Below are 18078 nucleotides of genomic sequence, written 5' to 3' on the forward strand. Positions count from 1 at the left end.
GGGACAACATTCTACTGTGGTACTCACATGTGTCTGGCTTGTGGCAGTTGTGTCCCTGACGGAAGTACTGGGGGTTCTCAATGACCGGGATGCGAGTCATGCCGATGACCACTGTGTCCGGCCCGGCATCCAGAGATGAGGGCGTGGTGATGCCATGGTTGATGTGATGCAGCGGGCTGGCTGAGTCCTCCTCACCACTGATGACAGCCACAGGACCTGCACACACCAGGAGAGACACAGGACCCCAGTGAAGTCACATCCAGCCAGTGCCCAGCCCCACCCACAGACCTTTGCACTATTTTTTCCACCACATTTTCCATAGGAGCAAAATCCATTGGAAGAGTATTCCCCGAATGCTCTGGATTCTGAATTGAGAATAACCGCTTAATTCTCTTTCATGAGAGGGAGAAAAATCTACCTCATCACACCATGGAAACAGCTGCAAAATAAGAGTGAATCTAAATGATTATGACATGAAGTACCTCCACTTTCCCCAAATCCAAATTAGTTCAAAATCATTAAAAGTTCAAATAAGTTTCTTTGCTTATATAACAACAACAGGATTTTAAAAATGACCTAGCGGTAGTATGCAGCCTGTCCCTTGTCTCTTCAAGAGCTTTCAAAACTACTGATGCTGGGTCCCACCCTCAAAGATTCTGATTCAGTTGGTCTGGGGATGCAACTTGGGCATCAGGATTTAAAAGCTCCCTTGTGAGTCCCAAGTCCAGCTAAGATCTGGAGCCTCTCTTTAGGGCCTTGGAGGCTGAGAACCTTTCCAGAGTGGCCATCAGATGCCCACAGGAGTATGAAGTAACTTTACCCGGATTCTGCTATCAACCCTCCCCGGTCCACAGACAGATAAGCCCAACGTGGGCTTGGATCTAACTCCGGCCAGCTTTCGCAAGCGACAGCACTCAGGCTGCAATACTATTAGCCTACAGACAGCTGGGCCAGCTGACCCACTCTTGAAAGTTCCATATTTGCCCCAATGGCTTCAGAGAACATCATTTGCATCTTTACCAACCCTAACGCCACCATATTCTAACCCAAAGAAAAAAACCAGTAAATGAGGTGATTTGCGAACACAAGTTGAGAAAGATGATTAATGCTGCTGTCTTGGTAGAGAAATGATTCTGTTTGGTGGTGTGATTCTCCCATAAGTACAAATAAAACTCCTGTAAAGTGAATTAGCTGTGACTGTTTGTGGCTTTCTACAAGTGGCATTTTAAATGGCTGCTTTGCAAGACACATGGTCCCAAGACAAAACACCTGCTGTGATTTGGTTTTGCAGCTTTTGAACAATATTTCCACTGCAGAAATCCACTTACATCTTACTGAAGTTTATGGGGAGAATATTTCCCATCAAATAGCAAGGTGAAGCGCCAATGAGGCAGAACTAAGTGGAGGATGGGTAAATGCAAACTGAGGACCCTGAATTCCACTCCGTCAGCACTGACAGGCTTATTTCAATCCACGACAAATGTCTGACTGTGCCTGGAGACCATGTGAAAAAAGTAGCAGTAAGGGGTTGCCCAAATACTCGCAGGCATCATGTGCCTTGCAAAAAGAGGCCAGTTCTCGAAAATACCTTGTAAACTTTTTTGAAACACTTCACAGTGATTTCCAGTTAAACATGAAATGCTGAACACTGGTCTTTAGCCTGCTCACCCCAAATGCTATTAACATACAAAGGAATTAAAGAAATACTGGTGCACAAAGAGGAACAGGGGAGATAAGAGGAAATTAGATGTTTCAACAACGTTTTGGAAGATGAGAAACCAAAGGAGGAGAAGCTCGCTTACAGAGAGGAGGAAGATAGGGAAGAAGGGACCACCAGGTCTGCGGCAGGGAATCATGACAGGAAGTCAGTTCTGCTGGGGAGACCCAGTACTTGAAGGGTCAGGGGACCAAGGAAGGCTGCAGTGAGGCTCGGGGCTGGAACAAGTCACCCCGGCCATCACCTCCCCCCACCATCCGTCAGAGTCTAGTGGTTTCATCCCAGAGAAATTGAACCTGAAACGTTCAGGGGAGGGCTGGGGTGAAGCACGAGGCAGAGCTCCTTCTTCTTGCTCCTAAAACAACAGAAACGGGACTTCTCTGCTGGTCCAGTGGTTAAGAATCCTCCTTCCAACACAAGGGACGTGGGTTCGATCCCTAGTCAGGGGATTAAGATCCCACATGCCGTGGGGCAACTAAGCCCACGCGCTCTAGAGCCCACGCGCCACGACTATTGAGCCCATGTGCTCTGGTGCCTGCTTGCCACAACTAGAGAAGCCCACGTGCCACAAGGAAGAGCCTGCGCAATGCAATGAAAGATCCTGCATGCCGCAATGAAGATCCCGCGTGCCGCAACTAAGACCTGACGCAGCCAAATAAATAAATAAATATTTTAAAAATAATAAATAAAACAACAGAAACCAGGAACAACACTGCTTACCCAGCCACCTCACCCTTGGTCTTGCCTCAAATACTGCCACCCCAGAGGAGATTACAGAATGCTTCTCTGGAGAAACTAAATGCCTTAGAATGGACTTCTGGAGAGTGACATGTGAGGGTCTCCCAAGGAAGTTGAGTTTACATGGCAATCATGCCTTAGTGAAGCGGGACAGTTGACAAGTCCCATCGTGCACACAAAGCAGGATCTTATTAGCTTTCTAGTGTTCAATTCCTAAATACGAAGAAACAGTCCAGGATCACCAGACACTTCAGCAAAGCTTCAGCATGAAAGAGGGGCACAAGACACATAACCAGGGACCTGCAGGAAGCAGAGGCAATTCAGGGAGCAGGAGATTTTTTTGCGGTACGCGGGCCTCTCACTGTTGTGGTCGCTCCCATTGCAGAGCACAGGCTCTGGACGCGCAGGCTCAGCGGCCATGGCTCACGGGCCCAGCCGCTCCGCGGCATGTGGGATCTTCCCGGACCGGGGCACGAACCCGTGTCCCCTGCATCGGCAGGCGGACTCCCAACCACTGCGTCACCAGGGAAGCCCTAGCAGAAGACTTTTTAAAAAATATCTTCAGAAAGATAAATGAAGACATTGCATCCAGAAAACAAGATGATACTTTAAAATGACCAATTAGAAGGTAAGAAAGAATCCTTGAGAATTGTGATCATCAAAATCTGAAAGTCACAGAAGAATGGAAGATAAGTCAAGAAAATGTCCCAGAAAGTCAAACAAAAAGGAAAAAGGTGGTAAACAGGAAAGAAAAGATATGAAAATTAAAGACTCGATCTAGAGATCCAACAACTGATTAAAAGGAGAGAGAGAGAAAGAGAGAGACAGAGAGGGAGAGGGACAGAAAGAGAAAGATGAAAGGCCAAAATAAAAAAATATGGAAAAATTTGCCGAAAATATTATCTACGCAGTTCCCAGAACAATTAACACATACATGAGAGCATGGATTCATGTGCATGCGTGCACACACGGGTGCATACACACACGGGTGCATACACACACACACACAGACACACACACACACCAAGACACAAAGTTATGAAATGCCAGAACCATGAGGATAAAGAGAAGATGCTAAAAGCTTTCAGGAGGATGGGACAGGTCATATTTCAAAAGGAACAGGAATCAGAAAGACAGCCTAATTCTCCATGAAAACCTAATACTGTTACGGTAACTGAGCAAATTCCTTCAAAATTCTGATGGACAAATTTTCAACCTAGAATTCTATACCTAAAAATGTATCCACCCATAGTAAGGGCAAAAGGGACATATTTGCAGACATGTAAAAATTTACCTCACCCTTTCTTAGGAAGTGATGTGAAGTGGAAGGTTCAGCAAAACAAAGGGGAAAAAAAGGAGAGGGGAGTCAGGGATCCAGTTCTCAAAAGACCAAACAACAGAAGGCCCCTGACACATTGGCCCCTTCTGTTCTCAGCATTACAGGACATGGGTTGTTACAGCAACATGGAGGAAGGACACCAAATCAGGAGGAGTTTGGAGAAGACAGAACATTGGACATTCGAATCTGCTTTCATCAAGTCAATGGACAAAGCGAGTGATCAACAAAATGGTCCAAAAGCCTGTGCTTTAACACAGTGTCAGCTTTCTCGACATTATTTATTCTGGAATCTGAAAAGGGCTGGGGAAAGAGCCATGGGTAGAAGTGTCCTTCTATAGTCTCCCAAGCCATGGAGAGGATGGATAGGGAGGCCCACAGAGACCTGCCAGAAATAAAAGAATAAAGCAGACTAAGGAGCCCTGGAGGACCCACTACTTAAAATGCAGGCGGAGAAAGGGGAGCTGAAAAAGGAGAATGAGAAGAAATGGCCAGAGAAGGCTGTTGTCTTAGAAGTCAAAGTAGGAGAACTTCCGGAAGCTGAAGAGCATCACGTACAGAGGCCAAGTAAGATGAAGAATGAAATCAGGCCACTGCATTTGACAATAAGAAGGCGGCTTTAATGAGAGCAGTTTCCACAGAACAGTAGAGGAAAATATATTATAGTGGGTTGAAGAGCTAGACAAATCACCATCACCATCATCATCATTTTTATCATTGAGTGCTTCCTACGTATCATGCTCTGGAAAGGTAACTTCTTTGCCTTTATACCTTTATACCTTTATGTGCCACCAGCATCCACTCCAAGAATTGATCTCCCTTCCCAAGTCTGGCTGATTCACCTGTCCCTTGCCTCAGGGGGAAACCCACAGACCTGTGGTCCCTCTGGGAAAGGAAGCATTTCTTCTTACCTGAATATCCACAGAAAAGAATTTATTAAGATACAAAGAAGGGACAAGTAATTCAGGGGACATCTCAGCTGTGTGGGGAGATGTCTTCTATTTTCTATTTTCTGAGCCCTAAGGCAGGTCAGGAGGAGTCAAGCTTGCTGTCTTCTTAGCTCTCAACACACACACACAGACTGTCTAGTATCTGTGATGGGTCTCTCTGCTGTCACTAATCCATTCCTAATTGCACATTTATTTTGGTATGCAGCACTAATAAACAAAAAGAAGGAAACAGGTTTATAGCCCTTCTGGTAAGTTCAAGCTTTTGAGAGAGACCTGAAGGAAGACAGGTCTGCTCAGACACTCCCATCACATGATTCTCTTCCCAAATAGGTGACTTTTTTCCCTTCAGACCTATGGTGGGTTTTGTTCCTCCAATCACACCGTAATAGAAGCATTAGATAATTAGAGACAGCTTGATGGCCCCGACAGGTGTCCTGCCCAGCAGGATGGTCCAAACTGTCTTTCCAGAGTCTCTCTCTTTCCTTCCCTGCTCGTTCTATAGGAGAAAATAAAGGAGCAGAGCCAGGGATGGCTCGGATTTTCATAAGTGGTTGATTCCATTGTAGGGCTCAGTTTCCCCCAGAAAGCAAAGGTCTCTGATGGGAACACAGGTGGAATTTCACTGCAGTAGAGTGAGCTCTGATCCAGGTGGGCAGGGCCCCCATCGCAGGGAAGCTGGGGGATGCAAGCCACCACAAGGCCTGCAGGGACATGGCATCCTCAGAAGCCTCTGGAGACTCAGGGTCCACAGTACAAAAGGGGAGGGGAGGAGGGAAGGGGTGCATTGCACACAATGAAAGAGGAAAGAGCAGTAGCCTCCCTGGTAATGCATGACCACAGAAACACTCACTGCCTCTTTCAGATCCGAGGAAGAACCTCCTTAGAATCATCTCTCCAGTGTTTCTTACCCTTGTGACCTAAATCCCCTTCTGTTCCACAAACACCCTAACTTACAAAGTATTAACAATTCTCAGACATTTGGCCCCAAGAACACCCAGTCATTGACTCTACACTCTGGCATTTGCCCAGTCAATGTATGGAAGTGGAAGTCTCCAATTTCCAAAGGAATGACTTGGAGTCCCAAGGATGTGGTTACAACGAAAGGGAAAGGGAGGAAAAATAAACCAACTTTTATTAAACACCTACTATATGCCAGAAATATTGCTGGGCATTTTGTTCTCATTTGATCCTCCAAAAAATACTTTTTTCCCCATGCAATCAACTGGAAAACTCAACTAAGTTTGGTTTTCCAAAAATCACTCAGCCAGGAAGTGATGGAGCCTGTATCTGAACCTATGTTCATCTCCAAAGTTCTTCCTCTTCCCACCAAACTACCCAATTTCTCAATAGGATGGCTGACACCTAGTATTTTTTATAAATAGCCAGAACTCGGTGTGAACACATGAGCCCATTAAGGAAGCCAAAAAAACATCACATCTGAATCAAGTCACCTAGGAATAGATCACCAAATATTTTCAAGGCTGAACCAACCCATATAAGATAACTTTGGGCAGTCAAGGCCAATATTTATGGCTAGATTGTAAAATCCTGGAGCCAGGATCCAACCATTTCTATATTCCTTCATTTATCCTTGTACTTCTTTCCAAAGTGGGGCGTGGAGAGGCAGCAATCTCGCCTAGCCATTCAGAAAACCCTCTTAGAAATTATGGTCATCATGACTGCTGTTCACCAAGTATTTCCAGGCACCTGGTAGGAAGGCAGTTTTCTGCACTCCTTGAGGTGAGGCGGTGCCCTATCACTTTCTTTGGCTAATGAAAATGAGCAGAAGTGATCTGTATCACTTCCCCATGGAAGCTTGAAGATCTAGTGTGTTGATAACATATCACCTCACACCTGTTAGAATGGTTAACATCAAAAAGGCAAGAAATAACACATGCTAGTGAGGACATGGAGAAAAGGGAACCCTTGTGCAGTGTTGGTGGGATTGTAAATGGTGCAGCCACTGTAGGAAAAAAATATGGAGGTTCCTCAAAAAATTAAAAAATAGAACTACTGTATATTCCAGCAATTCCATTTCAGAGAATACAGGAGTCCCCCCATTATCCACGGTTTTGCTCTCTGTGGTTTCAGTCACTGGTGGTCAACCGTGGTCCGAATAGTAAATGGAAAATTTCAGAAATGAATAATTCATAACTTTTAGGTTGTGCACCGATCTGAGTAGTGTGATGAAATCTCACACTGTCCCTTCTCCATCCCACCCTGGACATAAATCACCTCTTGTCCAGCACATCCCACCCATTAGTCACTTAGTAGCCGCTGGGTTAAAAAAGATCGACTGTCATGGTATCACAGTGCTTGAGTCCAAGTAACCTTTATTTTACTTAATAATGGGCCCTAATGCAAGAGTAGAGATGCTGGCAATTCAGATATGCCAAAGAGAAGCTGTAAAGTGCTTCCTTTAATTGAAAAGGTGAAAGTTCTCGACTTAGTAAAGAAAGAAAAAAATCATACACTGAGGTTGCTAAGATCTACAGTAAGAACCAATCTTCTATCGGTAAAATAGTGAAGAAGGAAAAAGAAATTCATGCTAGTTTCGCTGTTGCACCTCAAACTGCAAAAGTTACTACCACAGTGCATGGTAAATACTCAGTTAACATGGAAAAGGCATTACATTTGTATAATAAGAGACTTTGAGAGAGAGAGAAACCACACTCATATAACTTTTATTACAGTATATTATTATAATTGTTCTATTTTATTATCAATGTACCAAATTTATAAGTTAAACTTTATCATAGGAATGGATGTATAGGAAAAAACATAGTATACATAAGGTTTGGTACTATCTTCAGTTTCAGGCATCCACTGGGGATCTTGGAATGTATCCCCCATGGATAAGGGGGGGACTACTGCATATCCATAGGAAATGAAAATACTATGTCAAAGAGATAACTGCACCCTTACGTTCACAGTACCATTATTTACAATAGGCCAGACATGGAAACAGCCTAAGTGTCCATCGACAAATGAATGGATAAAGCTGTGGTATATATATACTAAATGGACTTGGTATATATCAACCAATTTGATATGTACATCAAATGGAATATTATTCAGCCACTAAAAGGAGGAAAATCCTGCCATTTGCAACAACATTAATGGACCTTGAGGGCGTTATGCTAAGTGAAATAAATCAGAGAAAGACAAACACTGTAAGATTCCACTTATGTGTGAAATCATAAAAAACAAACAAATAAACAAAAACAAGTCCTGGGGATATAATGTACACCATGGAGACTATAGTTAATAAAACTGTACCGTGTATTTGAAAGCTGCTAAGAGAGTACATCTTAAAAGTTCTCATTACAAGAAAAAAAATGTGTAACTATGTGTGGTGATAGATGTTATCATTTCACAATACACACAAATATTGAATCACTATGTTGTATACCTGAAACTAATATAATAATGTAATGTCATATGTCAATTACATCTCAGTTTTTAAAAAAATCCAGTGTGTGATCTGCCACATTTTCTTTTTCCTGCCTTGGCAATTGTGGAAGCATGAGGCAGAGCGCCAGGCAGTCCTGGGTGAGGCTGACACAGAGCTGGGGTCTCCAGCCAACACCTGGTACACATAAGTGAGACATACAGCTTTGTTGTTTTAAATCACTGAGATTGGCAGGGGTGCTGTTTGCTATCAGCATAACCCAGTTCATGCTGACTAATACAGGAATGAAGTCGTCCCACGTTTAACAATTTTACTTTAATTCTTTCCTTGAGACAATGAGCATGCTTCACACCATCTTCAACAAATCTCTACAAAAGTGTCTTATGAAAAGGATGGGCTTATTGTCCTTAATGATGTGATTCATCTTAAACGCCTATTCCCAACTCTGTCCCCAAATTAAGTTCTAATCTAATCTAATACAGTTCCACTAAGAGCCAGATCATGGCCTCCTTTGTTGAAAAAAAACTCCGCCCTACCTCACTCTGACTTGGGAAGTATAAGAAAACAACAAACCTGGATGGGTCTCATGGTTTTTTAATGTGTCAGAATGAAGCAAACAAGCCAACCTTTGGATTAAGAAAATGATTTTTTAAAAACTTCAACCTTTTCCTACTGATAAAAATCAAACATTGACGTGTCCCTGGTGGGTGAGAGCTTTGCATCAACAAATCTGAGAGCCGGAACTCATAAAACAAAATAAGTGAAAGCACAACAAACACAATTAAAAATCCAGCCATGCTCAGAGAGGGATTCCATTTACAGTCTCATAAAAAGGGCTTAGTCCTCAGAGGCAAACAAAAGAAAATCAGCTTCTTAATTTTTATTGGCAGAGGTGGGACAGAGGCCAAATGAACATAGGCTGTGCCCAAGAGCATACCTGGGGGCAAGTCACCAACTGTTCCTGGACCAGCTCCTGTGGTCCCTCCCTCTCTGCCTCTTCCAGCTTCCTGACAAGTCTTTGCCACTGTGATCTCTGGGGCTCGCCAGGTCCTGCAGGCTGCCCAACAAGGCGTGCTCTCCTCACTTCTGCGCTCCTCTCCCTGAATTTTTTCCCAAAAGGTAAGCTTTATTCTCTGGCTCCAATTCCCTCCCAGCCTCTTACAGGAACCAAAGGCTTTGTTCATGCCTCGAAGCATTCATAGCTTGGAGGTATTGCTTGGAGATTGAAAATGATGCTACTGAACAACCAGCCAGAGAACACACATTTAAGGAAAGGGAAGGCAGGACTGGCTCGCTGAATACTTGATTTCCCTTATCTCGGTTAATCAACACAACAACCCTGGTGTTAGATCCTGTTATCCCAGTAACACAGTGGAGGAAATTGAAGCTCAAGGTTTCATCATTTGCCCAAGGTCACACAGTTAATAAATGGTAGACAGACTCACGTCTATCTGACTTCAAAGTCTGGGCTCATTTCACTGCATCATGCTCCCTGGCCCTCCAGCATTGTTTTTCTGATATTGGGACAAGTTATGATGGGTCAGCCACAGCTCCTTTCCATGCCCAATCTTTATTCCCTTGAGACTCATTTGTAAGAGAACTGGCTTCATTGAGTGAGGCAGCTCATGACATTTCCAGGGAACTTTAGACCCATGCACCAGGTTGTAGCCGGCAGAGGCAACCAGGAGTTCATAGACAGAGTGGCAGGCAGCAAGGGGCCTGAGAAGGTAGAAGTATGCAGCCTGGAGGGAAGGCAATTGTCATCAGCTTTCTCCAAACACTCTTTATACACTTTATAACACTCATAATATTTCAGAACATCCCAGGCACGAACAGGAAGCGAGTAGTCACCTTCCGAATGCGTGTATAAGCCAACTGGAGTACAGTATGCTGGTGTTTTTGTCCAAGGATTATAGCTCAAATCTCAACTTTTCTAAATTCAGCATTAGCCACTGTACTAGTCAGTGTACCCCAAAATAGAGGCATTTATTTCCTCTAAAGAATTATCCATAGATCTTCCCCATCGTCTTGGGGACTGTGTGTGCATGGAAGCATGCTGAGCACGCTGTACTAGGTGTTGCCATGTTGGATCACCGATGTCTCCATGTCCTTCACCCACTCACTCATGTCACTTTTTTCACTCCCTTAACTATATTGCATAATCTAATTTCAACACTAAGACCAAGAGAATGAGAGTCCAAATTCCTGCCGGCTAAGCCCAGATGCCTCTGACTTGACCTGGTTCACAAGTGGGAAACAATATCTAAAACCCCATCCATTGACCTGTGGATGGTTTCAATGTGAGGTTCTTTAAATTAAAGTGAGGCATGACTAGTTAGAAGAGGTAGAGACAAAACTCTTTTCAGGAGAAACTTGGGGCCTTACAGGTACTGGCTCACGGGGGGCTTCCCCACTAGAAAAACTTCCCACAGTTGCCTGGTCCCGCCACACTGCTTTCTGGGCAATAGCTTATCCAAGGTATGTCAGGAGGAAACCTGGTATTTCTAAGTACCTGTGGAGTGATGCCATGGCATAGTGCCACCTATAGAAAACCCTGCTTCCTTCTGCAGAGTGATGGCCTCATAGGCTCAAACAAAACACCGTAAAAAATAGCTGATGTCTGCTGAGCACTTTCTGACCAGCGGGCACTGTTCTGTCTCATTCAAGGCTCACAGTGGCTCAGGGAAGTGGGTCCTATAATTAGAGTCGGAGCAGTTGAGTAGTCTGCCCAAAGTCACACAGGTAGTAGGTGACAGCGTCGTGGTCGTAGCTGGCTGTCAGACTCCAGAGACCATAATCTTAATTACCCCCCTACCTACCTTATGGTACATAATTATACAGCCTCAAATCAGTGAGGTCTAGAATGAAAACACTTCAACTACAATGCCCCTAAATCAAAGATGCTGAAATGAGGCCTGAATTTAGATTGGAGAGAAACCATGAAAGTCCAACAGCTTCTTCCAGACCAGTCTGAGATTGTAAACTCATTCCCAAGCCCTGAGTGTTCACACGCAGCTGTCCCTGTGCTTGGTACAGAGCCCATCGCCTTACATCAGACAAAAAGACATTTCTCCCTTTGCTAGAAAATGCTCAGTGGAAAGGTCTGAGGCCTCCTAGGAGTCCCAAGTTAGTGAGGAAAATGAGAGTTACAGACCCTAGAGCTTTTTAGAATGGGGATCTCATGATTCAGTGCGTTAAACCCCATAATCTAATAGCAGTGGAAACCCTCGGATCTGTGTGACATTTTACTGCTCCAAGGCACCTTCTTATCCATGGACTCAATTACCACAACAACCCAATGGGATACTCAAGATAGAGATTACATTGCCCATTTTACAGATGAGGAAACTGAGGCTCAGAGCTGTTGAAATGACCTACTGCACATTCAGGGGAAAGCTGTGACTTCAACCCAGCTCTTCTGACTCCCCATCCAATGTTCTTTGGAGCTCACATCAAACTTAATTCCTCTAGAAGTGTCAGGGGTGGCCAGGAATCGCAATTCTCCATCTAGGGAGTAAGATCCAAAGTGGCGTCTCTGGGAGCTGCGAGGACTCCCCACCAGGTGGATCTTTGTGGAAGGTTGGAGATTTCATGAGTTTAGCTGTGAATCTCTTCTTCTAAAATTAGAAACTCATAAGACTGACTTAGAAACCACAGGGCCAACGCACGTGAAAGAGAAGCATAATAAACCCAGACAAAAGAAGACCCTGCCTCGCAAAAGGCAGTACAAGGTCAAAATCAGCACTGTGAGTGTCCAGCAAAACTATCCCAAAGAACACAGATTCTTGTGGTTGTCACTGGAAGAGACACAGGGCTGTCAAGACATGCCCAGGTTTCTCTGTGGTCTCCAAACGGGGACCCAGGGTTCTCTGTTGGTGCCCACAGAGGTCAACAGTTCCTGACCTGCTGACGCCCTGAACCTCACACCCTCTCACTGTGGGACCATATTCCCTGCCCTTGCAGAGATGCAAGGAGAGATGCAGGGAGAGATGCAAGGAGAGAGGCAGAGATGATGGGGAGTTGCTGGTGCTCACCGGCCCTTCTGTGGCCTCTCACCTACTGCTTACTGGACCAGGGGTTGGCACCTGCCTGCCCTGGTTGGCACATCTCCCAGGCCCAGCTATCTGCAAGGCAGGAATTCCAAAAAGACTGTACATCCGGGACTCAGGGTCCTGTGACAGGAGGCTTTCACCCTGCATCCTTGGCAAGGATAATTCCACGGACAAGTCACTGAGCCGTCCTTTGAAATTTTACTTTGGAACTTAGTTATGCCATTGACCGGTATGGCTCTTTCTTGAATTATGATGAGCTTACACCCCAATAAACCTATCATAAGTTGAAAATATCATAAGTTGAAAATGCATTTAATACACCGAACATCATAGGTTAGCCTAGCCTACGTTAAACAGGCTCAGAACACTTACATTAGCCTACAGTTGGGCAAAATTCTCTAACACAAAATCTATTTTATAATGAAGTGCTGAATATCTCATGTAATTCATTGACTATTGTACTGAAAGTGAAAAACAGAATGGCTGCATGGGTTCAGAATGGTTCCAAGTGTATCGGTTGTTTGCCCTCCTGATCGCGTAGCTGCCTGGGAGCTGCAGCTCACTGCTGCTGTCCAGCATCACGAGAGAGTATCATACTGAATGTGGCTAGCCTGGGAAAAGATCAAAGTTCAAAGTACGGTTTCTACTGAATGCTTTTGCACCACGGTAAAATCTAAACATCGTAAGTCGAAGGTAAAATCGAAAAATCGTAAGTCGAATCATTGTTAAGTCAGGGATCATCTGTATTATGATTTTCATTAGAAACACTGCGTCCTTAGAAAACTATGAGGAAGTCATATCTCTGTTTGACCCCTACATTTGAACTGTCCTGTTGTTAGACTATCCTGGGGTCAACACTGACCCATTTCCTAGCTCATCCGAACTCAAGCTCCTCGGCTGGTCCTGAAGTCTCTAGATCATAAACTCCTAAACGTCAAGAACTCTCTCCTGTATGTCTTTGAACTTCTTTGAGGTCCTAGTAAAATGCTTTTAATACAGCAGGCAGTTAGAAAATATGTGTTGTCTGCGTGCTATCTCAGGCATCAGTAAGCATTGCCGCCCCGAGTGCATTTAGTTTCCTAGGGCTGCTGTAACAAAACACCAAAATCTGGGTGGCTTTAAACACCAGAAATGTATTCTCTGAGAGTTCTGGAGACCAGAAGTCCCTGAACATGACCATGCTCTCTCTCGAGACTCCAGGTGGAATCCATCCTTGCCCCTTCCTCCCTCCTGTTGGTGGTTGGCTTGTCGATGGATCACTCCTTTGTCATCATGTGGCCTTCGTCTCTGTGTGTCTGTCTCCACGTTTCTTCTCCTCTTTTTAGAAGGCCACCCTACTCCAGTATCACCTACTCTTAACACACATCGTAATCACATCTGCATAGACTCTATTTCCGAAGAAGATCGCATTTGCAGGTACTGGTTAAGACTTCAATATATCTTTTTGCAGGACACAATTCAACTCACACCACCAAATCTCCCATCTGTCTCCCTCTCAGCTTGGGTCTGAATGGCAGGGGCGGGCATAAGGAACGAAAGGGCATTATAAGGATGGTGATAAAACTGGAGAAACCTCAGGCTCTGGGTTGAGTTGGGAATGCATGTCACGGGCATTTAACCTTCCAGGGGCAAGTTCCCAGGGATCCTAGCACTAAGCTAGTTCCAGAATCCTAACATTTGAATTCCTGGTTCATGCCACACCTTCTGAATCAGGCCTTCCCACCCACATCCTTCCCAAATACTACCTTCTGTGCCAGACTCTGAGCCACGCACTAGGGAGGGAAAAGAAGATGCCGCCTGGCCAAGAAGAGACGCCCAGGTCTACAACAGGGGCACACAATAGACCAGGGGATGTGACACAGGTGATGAGGATCACATTACAGATGTGCCCAGGGCAATGGGGTGGCACATAGGAGACACTAAACCAGGGCAGGAGAGAAAGGAAGGCAGCCCAGAGGAAGATCTCCAGCCCCACAAATGCTCTAGCTTTGAGGTCCATCACCCTTCATCCCCGCAAACAGTCAGTGCCTCACCTCAGAGGACTCCCCTTCCCTCCTGCCCTACAGACACTGTCTCCCCTAGTGCGGCGACCATCACCTCCGAGGCACCTTGAACCTTGGCCACTGCCTCTTCTCCCCACATGCCTGGGCAACAGTTGAGCAAGGGCCTCGCGGCCCCTATTAATCTCTTGGCTCACTCATCCCTTTCACAAAGCCGTAAATATGATATAAGCATTTCATTCAAGCAGTGCTGCCGCAGGAACTGGGGAAGGTGCAGAGGATCCATCGATTTCCAGCATGTGAAGGTATAAACACAACACCAAAATCAATGAAAATAACATCATATCAACTCTGTGATCGCCTCCCTTGTATGGCACGCTTTATATACTGTAGTATCTGTGCCCGTTTACACACCTGCCCTCCAGCCCCCTGCAAGGGCTCCACTGGCCAGGCCAGCACTCAGAGTGCCAAATTCTCTAAAGAGCCCCTTTAGTCACACAGGGCAAGGTAATGATGTCGCATGCATGCTTCCCACCAGACCCTCATAAACATGCTGGAAATCCCATGCGTGCTCACACAGATGCACTCCTGAGCAAGAATACGTATGAACTCACACATAAGGCAACGCTAGTTTATTGGTCATTAAACAGGTGTTTAAGGTCTACATTTCTTTACAACTTCACCCCTTCTCCATCTCACCAAAGTATGTCTGTGGGTAATGTATATACTGTACTAAAGTATAATATATCAAGGACATCAAACTCTCCAACCGAATACCCCAAAACGGGGTGGTGAGGGAGATTCTAGTAGTAGTGAGTTAGCCATTAGTTTTTCTAAAGATGGACACATGAGCCAGATTGGTACAAAGGAAAAGGAATCCAAAGATCTAACCATCTAATCTGAAAATGCACATTCCTCTTCAACTTTGTGACTTCCTGAAATCACTTTTCAGGTGTTCTTCTTTTTTTTTTAATAGATAAACAACAAGGATTTACTGTATAGCACAGGGAGCTATAGTCAATATCTTGTAATAACCTATAAAAGAAAAGAATCTGAAAAAAATACATATGTTGTGTGTGTATAAATCTACCTATATGTAATCTATCTATACATAGATATAGATACAGATATAACTGAATCACTCTGCTGTATACCTGAACACAATATTGTAAACACAATATTGTAAATCAACTACACCTCAATAAAAAGAAGTCAAAAAAAAAGGACACGGTTGACTAAACCTTAAGTTCACTAGTCAGATTCTCCCACCTCTGTGTGATTACCTGTCACATCCTATTGCAACAGAATCCTGAAAACAGAGATTTCCATTTCCTAGTCCTAGCCAAGACTACTTTATTTTATTTTATTTTTATTTTTTTAACATCTTTATTGGAGTATAATTGCTTTACAATGGTGTGTTAGTTTCTGCTTTATAACAAAGTGAGTCAACTATACATATACATACATCCCCATATCCCCTCCCTCTTGCGTCTCCCTCTCACCTTCCCTATTCCACCCTAAGGAGTTATTCTTATACTGACTTCCAGATTAGGTAATATTATTAAACCTCCCAGTTCATAAAAACTTATTATTTTCACGGTACCTCCTCATCAAAACCCTATTTCCTGGTGAATCCATTAACCTAAAGGAGGTTCAGGTAAGGAATTAAACCCTGTCAAAGAGACAGCATCTCCTCATTTAGCTCAGATATGCTTTGTTCTTAATTACTGAAAGGGGTGACCATACATCCTGATTTTCCCAAAACTGTCCTTGTTTATACCTGTTGTTCCAGAATATTTATCAATAGTGCCTCCTTTGGTTTGGATGATAAGTGATATAGTCTCCCTAATAAAAGTACCTTGGGCCTCCTGTGCATGGGAGTGGAGGCTGGAGAAAAGATGGTCATGGGTAGAATCAATTGCTGTTCCAGACTCCAGACACAAGGGGGCGATACCACAAGTGAAGCAGTGAACCACTCTAGCCAACTTGCTTCCCTTCTAACTTTTTAAACTCCCTTTGAAGCAGTCCTTGGAGGGACCTGGCATGTATCTTTAAACTATCCATATAGGACACTGTCCTTCTTGGACAGTCAATAAATATCACTTGATGATAATGATGATGCGGCCATTGATTTTCCATTCTCTCTTCTCCCTCTGTTCCCTCCTCCTTCCCCGCTTCCTCAGGGTACAGGTCAATCAATCTTAGGCAGTCTTGATCTACTTGGAAAACTTAACTGCCATGAAGCTAAACCACTTGTCCTCTGGCTCCAGTCTCTTAGAGAAATTAGTGCCAATGGAAGTGTCAGTATCAATTTCATAATGTTATTGGATGAAGGCAAGGCTGGGCCAAGTCCCATATTCCTGGCGGGCTATCAAAGTGATGAGGATTATGGGTAAGGAGACAGACAGCTCTGACAGGAAAGGCAATGACTCAAGATCAATTAGACTGACAAGCCTATCTTTAAGCCGTATCACTTAATGCTGACACTGTATGTTCCCCACAGAGATTTAGAATACTAGATGCAGAGTTTTCCCGGTGTCTCCAGGGGTAACTAGAGAGCCTGGAGGCTTGCAGAGCAGCCCTTGGCCCTACACCTGTCCCAAGAGAATCTGAGCAAATGATTCTAACGAAAGAGAAGGATTTTGCTCTGGTGATGGGAAGAATGAATACCTGGCCCCCGTTTTCCTTTTTATCTTTTTCCTGCCTTCTAAAGAAAATGTCAAGATAAAATGTAGCCTATGTATTTAAATTTAATTCCTTTGCAGAGTCAAAGGACGTCTTGGGATTATTAAAATGGAAATCAAGATCCTGTAAAAGTCAAATCATCCTAGCAGGAGAGGAGATTTGTCAAGGAAGACAGGAGCAACAGTTGGAGGCCACAGGGTCCCAGGTTCTAATCCGAGTTCTTAGCCCAGCATTGCTGTGAATACAACAGTTTGCAATCACGTCATTTCTTTGGGGCTTCAAATGCCTCGCGTAAGGGCAACCATAACCTCTTTCTGCCCGGCAGCACTGTAAGGAAATGAAATGCCAAGAGTGCCAAGGGCAACAGAGGGATCAGAGATTCTTTAAGACCCAGCAAGCTGTGCAGAAATTGTTTTGTTGTTGTTTTTTTCTGTGTTTGGTAGAAGATGCACAGAAGCAACCCTGGAGCTGAGGATGCCGTGGACGGTGAGACTGAAGAGAGAGAAAAGCCAATCTTGTCCCCTGCTAAGTGAACCATGTGCAAGGAGCATGGAAGTGATGCTCAAACTACTTTTCTAGTACGCCTAGACTATTTTAAATCCTCCGGCTTAACAGGTTACTTTCCCTAGTTCTCATGAGCTTATGTTCCCAGGACAAAAGGCATAATTTTGAGCTCCTGAGATTATAGCTATTTAAGCAGGTTTGCTTTATTATTTTTTTAATTGCTTAACCATATTTTTTGTTAGCATTCTATAAAAACCCTACAGTGATTCATAATGGAAGTTAAAGTTCACCTTAGTGTAACGTGTCCATTTCAGAATATGTGTGTGTCAATGGGGTTAGCGAACACCAATATTAATTCGCTGATCTCGTCACTGACTTAAGTGGTGACGCAAAGCAAAATGACATATGGGAAAGACCAGTATGGAGCAAGCCTGAGCTGGATAATGTCAACCTTGGCCAGAAGGCTGTTGTCAATATTATCTGGAACTGCTGACTTCCCAAACACACTCAGAACATTGCCCTAATACGCAAATGTGTGACTCCCAAGATGCCTTCAAATAGAAGACCCTTTAAAAAAGGCACAGTAGTGCAGCTAAGGGTCTTTTTAAGGTCATTAACCAGTTGGAAGAGGGGCTGGGGGCAGAGAAACTTGACATGTTAGAAGTTCCCGGTAATCAAAGATGG

At 44.1% G+C, this 18078-nt stretch overlaps 1 protein-coding gene across 7 annotated transcripts in view; it reads right to left on the bottom strand.

Annotated features, from left to right (window-relative positions):
• Window positions 1-18078, bottom strand: part of NTRK3 (neurotrophic receptor tyrosine kinase 3) — a 388119-nt gene that overhangs the window by 163425 nt on the left and 206616 nt on the right. For all 7 annotated transcript variants that reach the window (XM_073801379.1, XM_073801378.1, XM_073801380.1 and 4 more), the window contains one exon: window positions 28-216. In XM_073801379.1, the coding sequence (XP_073657480.1) occupies window positions 28-216 (189 nt within the window). The remainder of the gene's footprint in view (window positions 1-27; window positions 217-18078) is intronic.

The sequence above is a fragment of the Tursiops truncatus genome, chromosome 2 (assembly GCF_011762595.2).
Source record: "Tursiops truncatus isolate mTurTru1 chromosome 2, mTurTru1.mat.Y, whole genome shotgun sequence".
Taxonomy (NCBI): Eukaryota; Metazoa; Chordata; class Mammalia; order Artiodactyla; family Delphinidae; genus Tursiops; species Tursiops truncatus.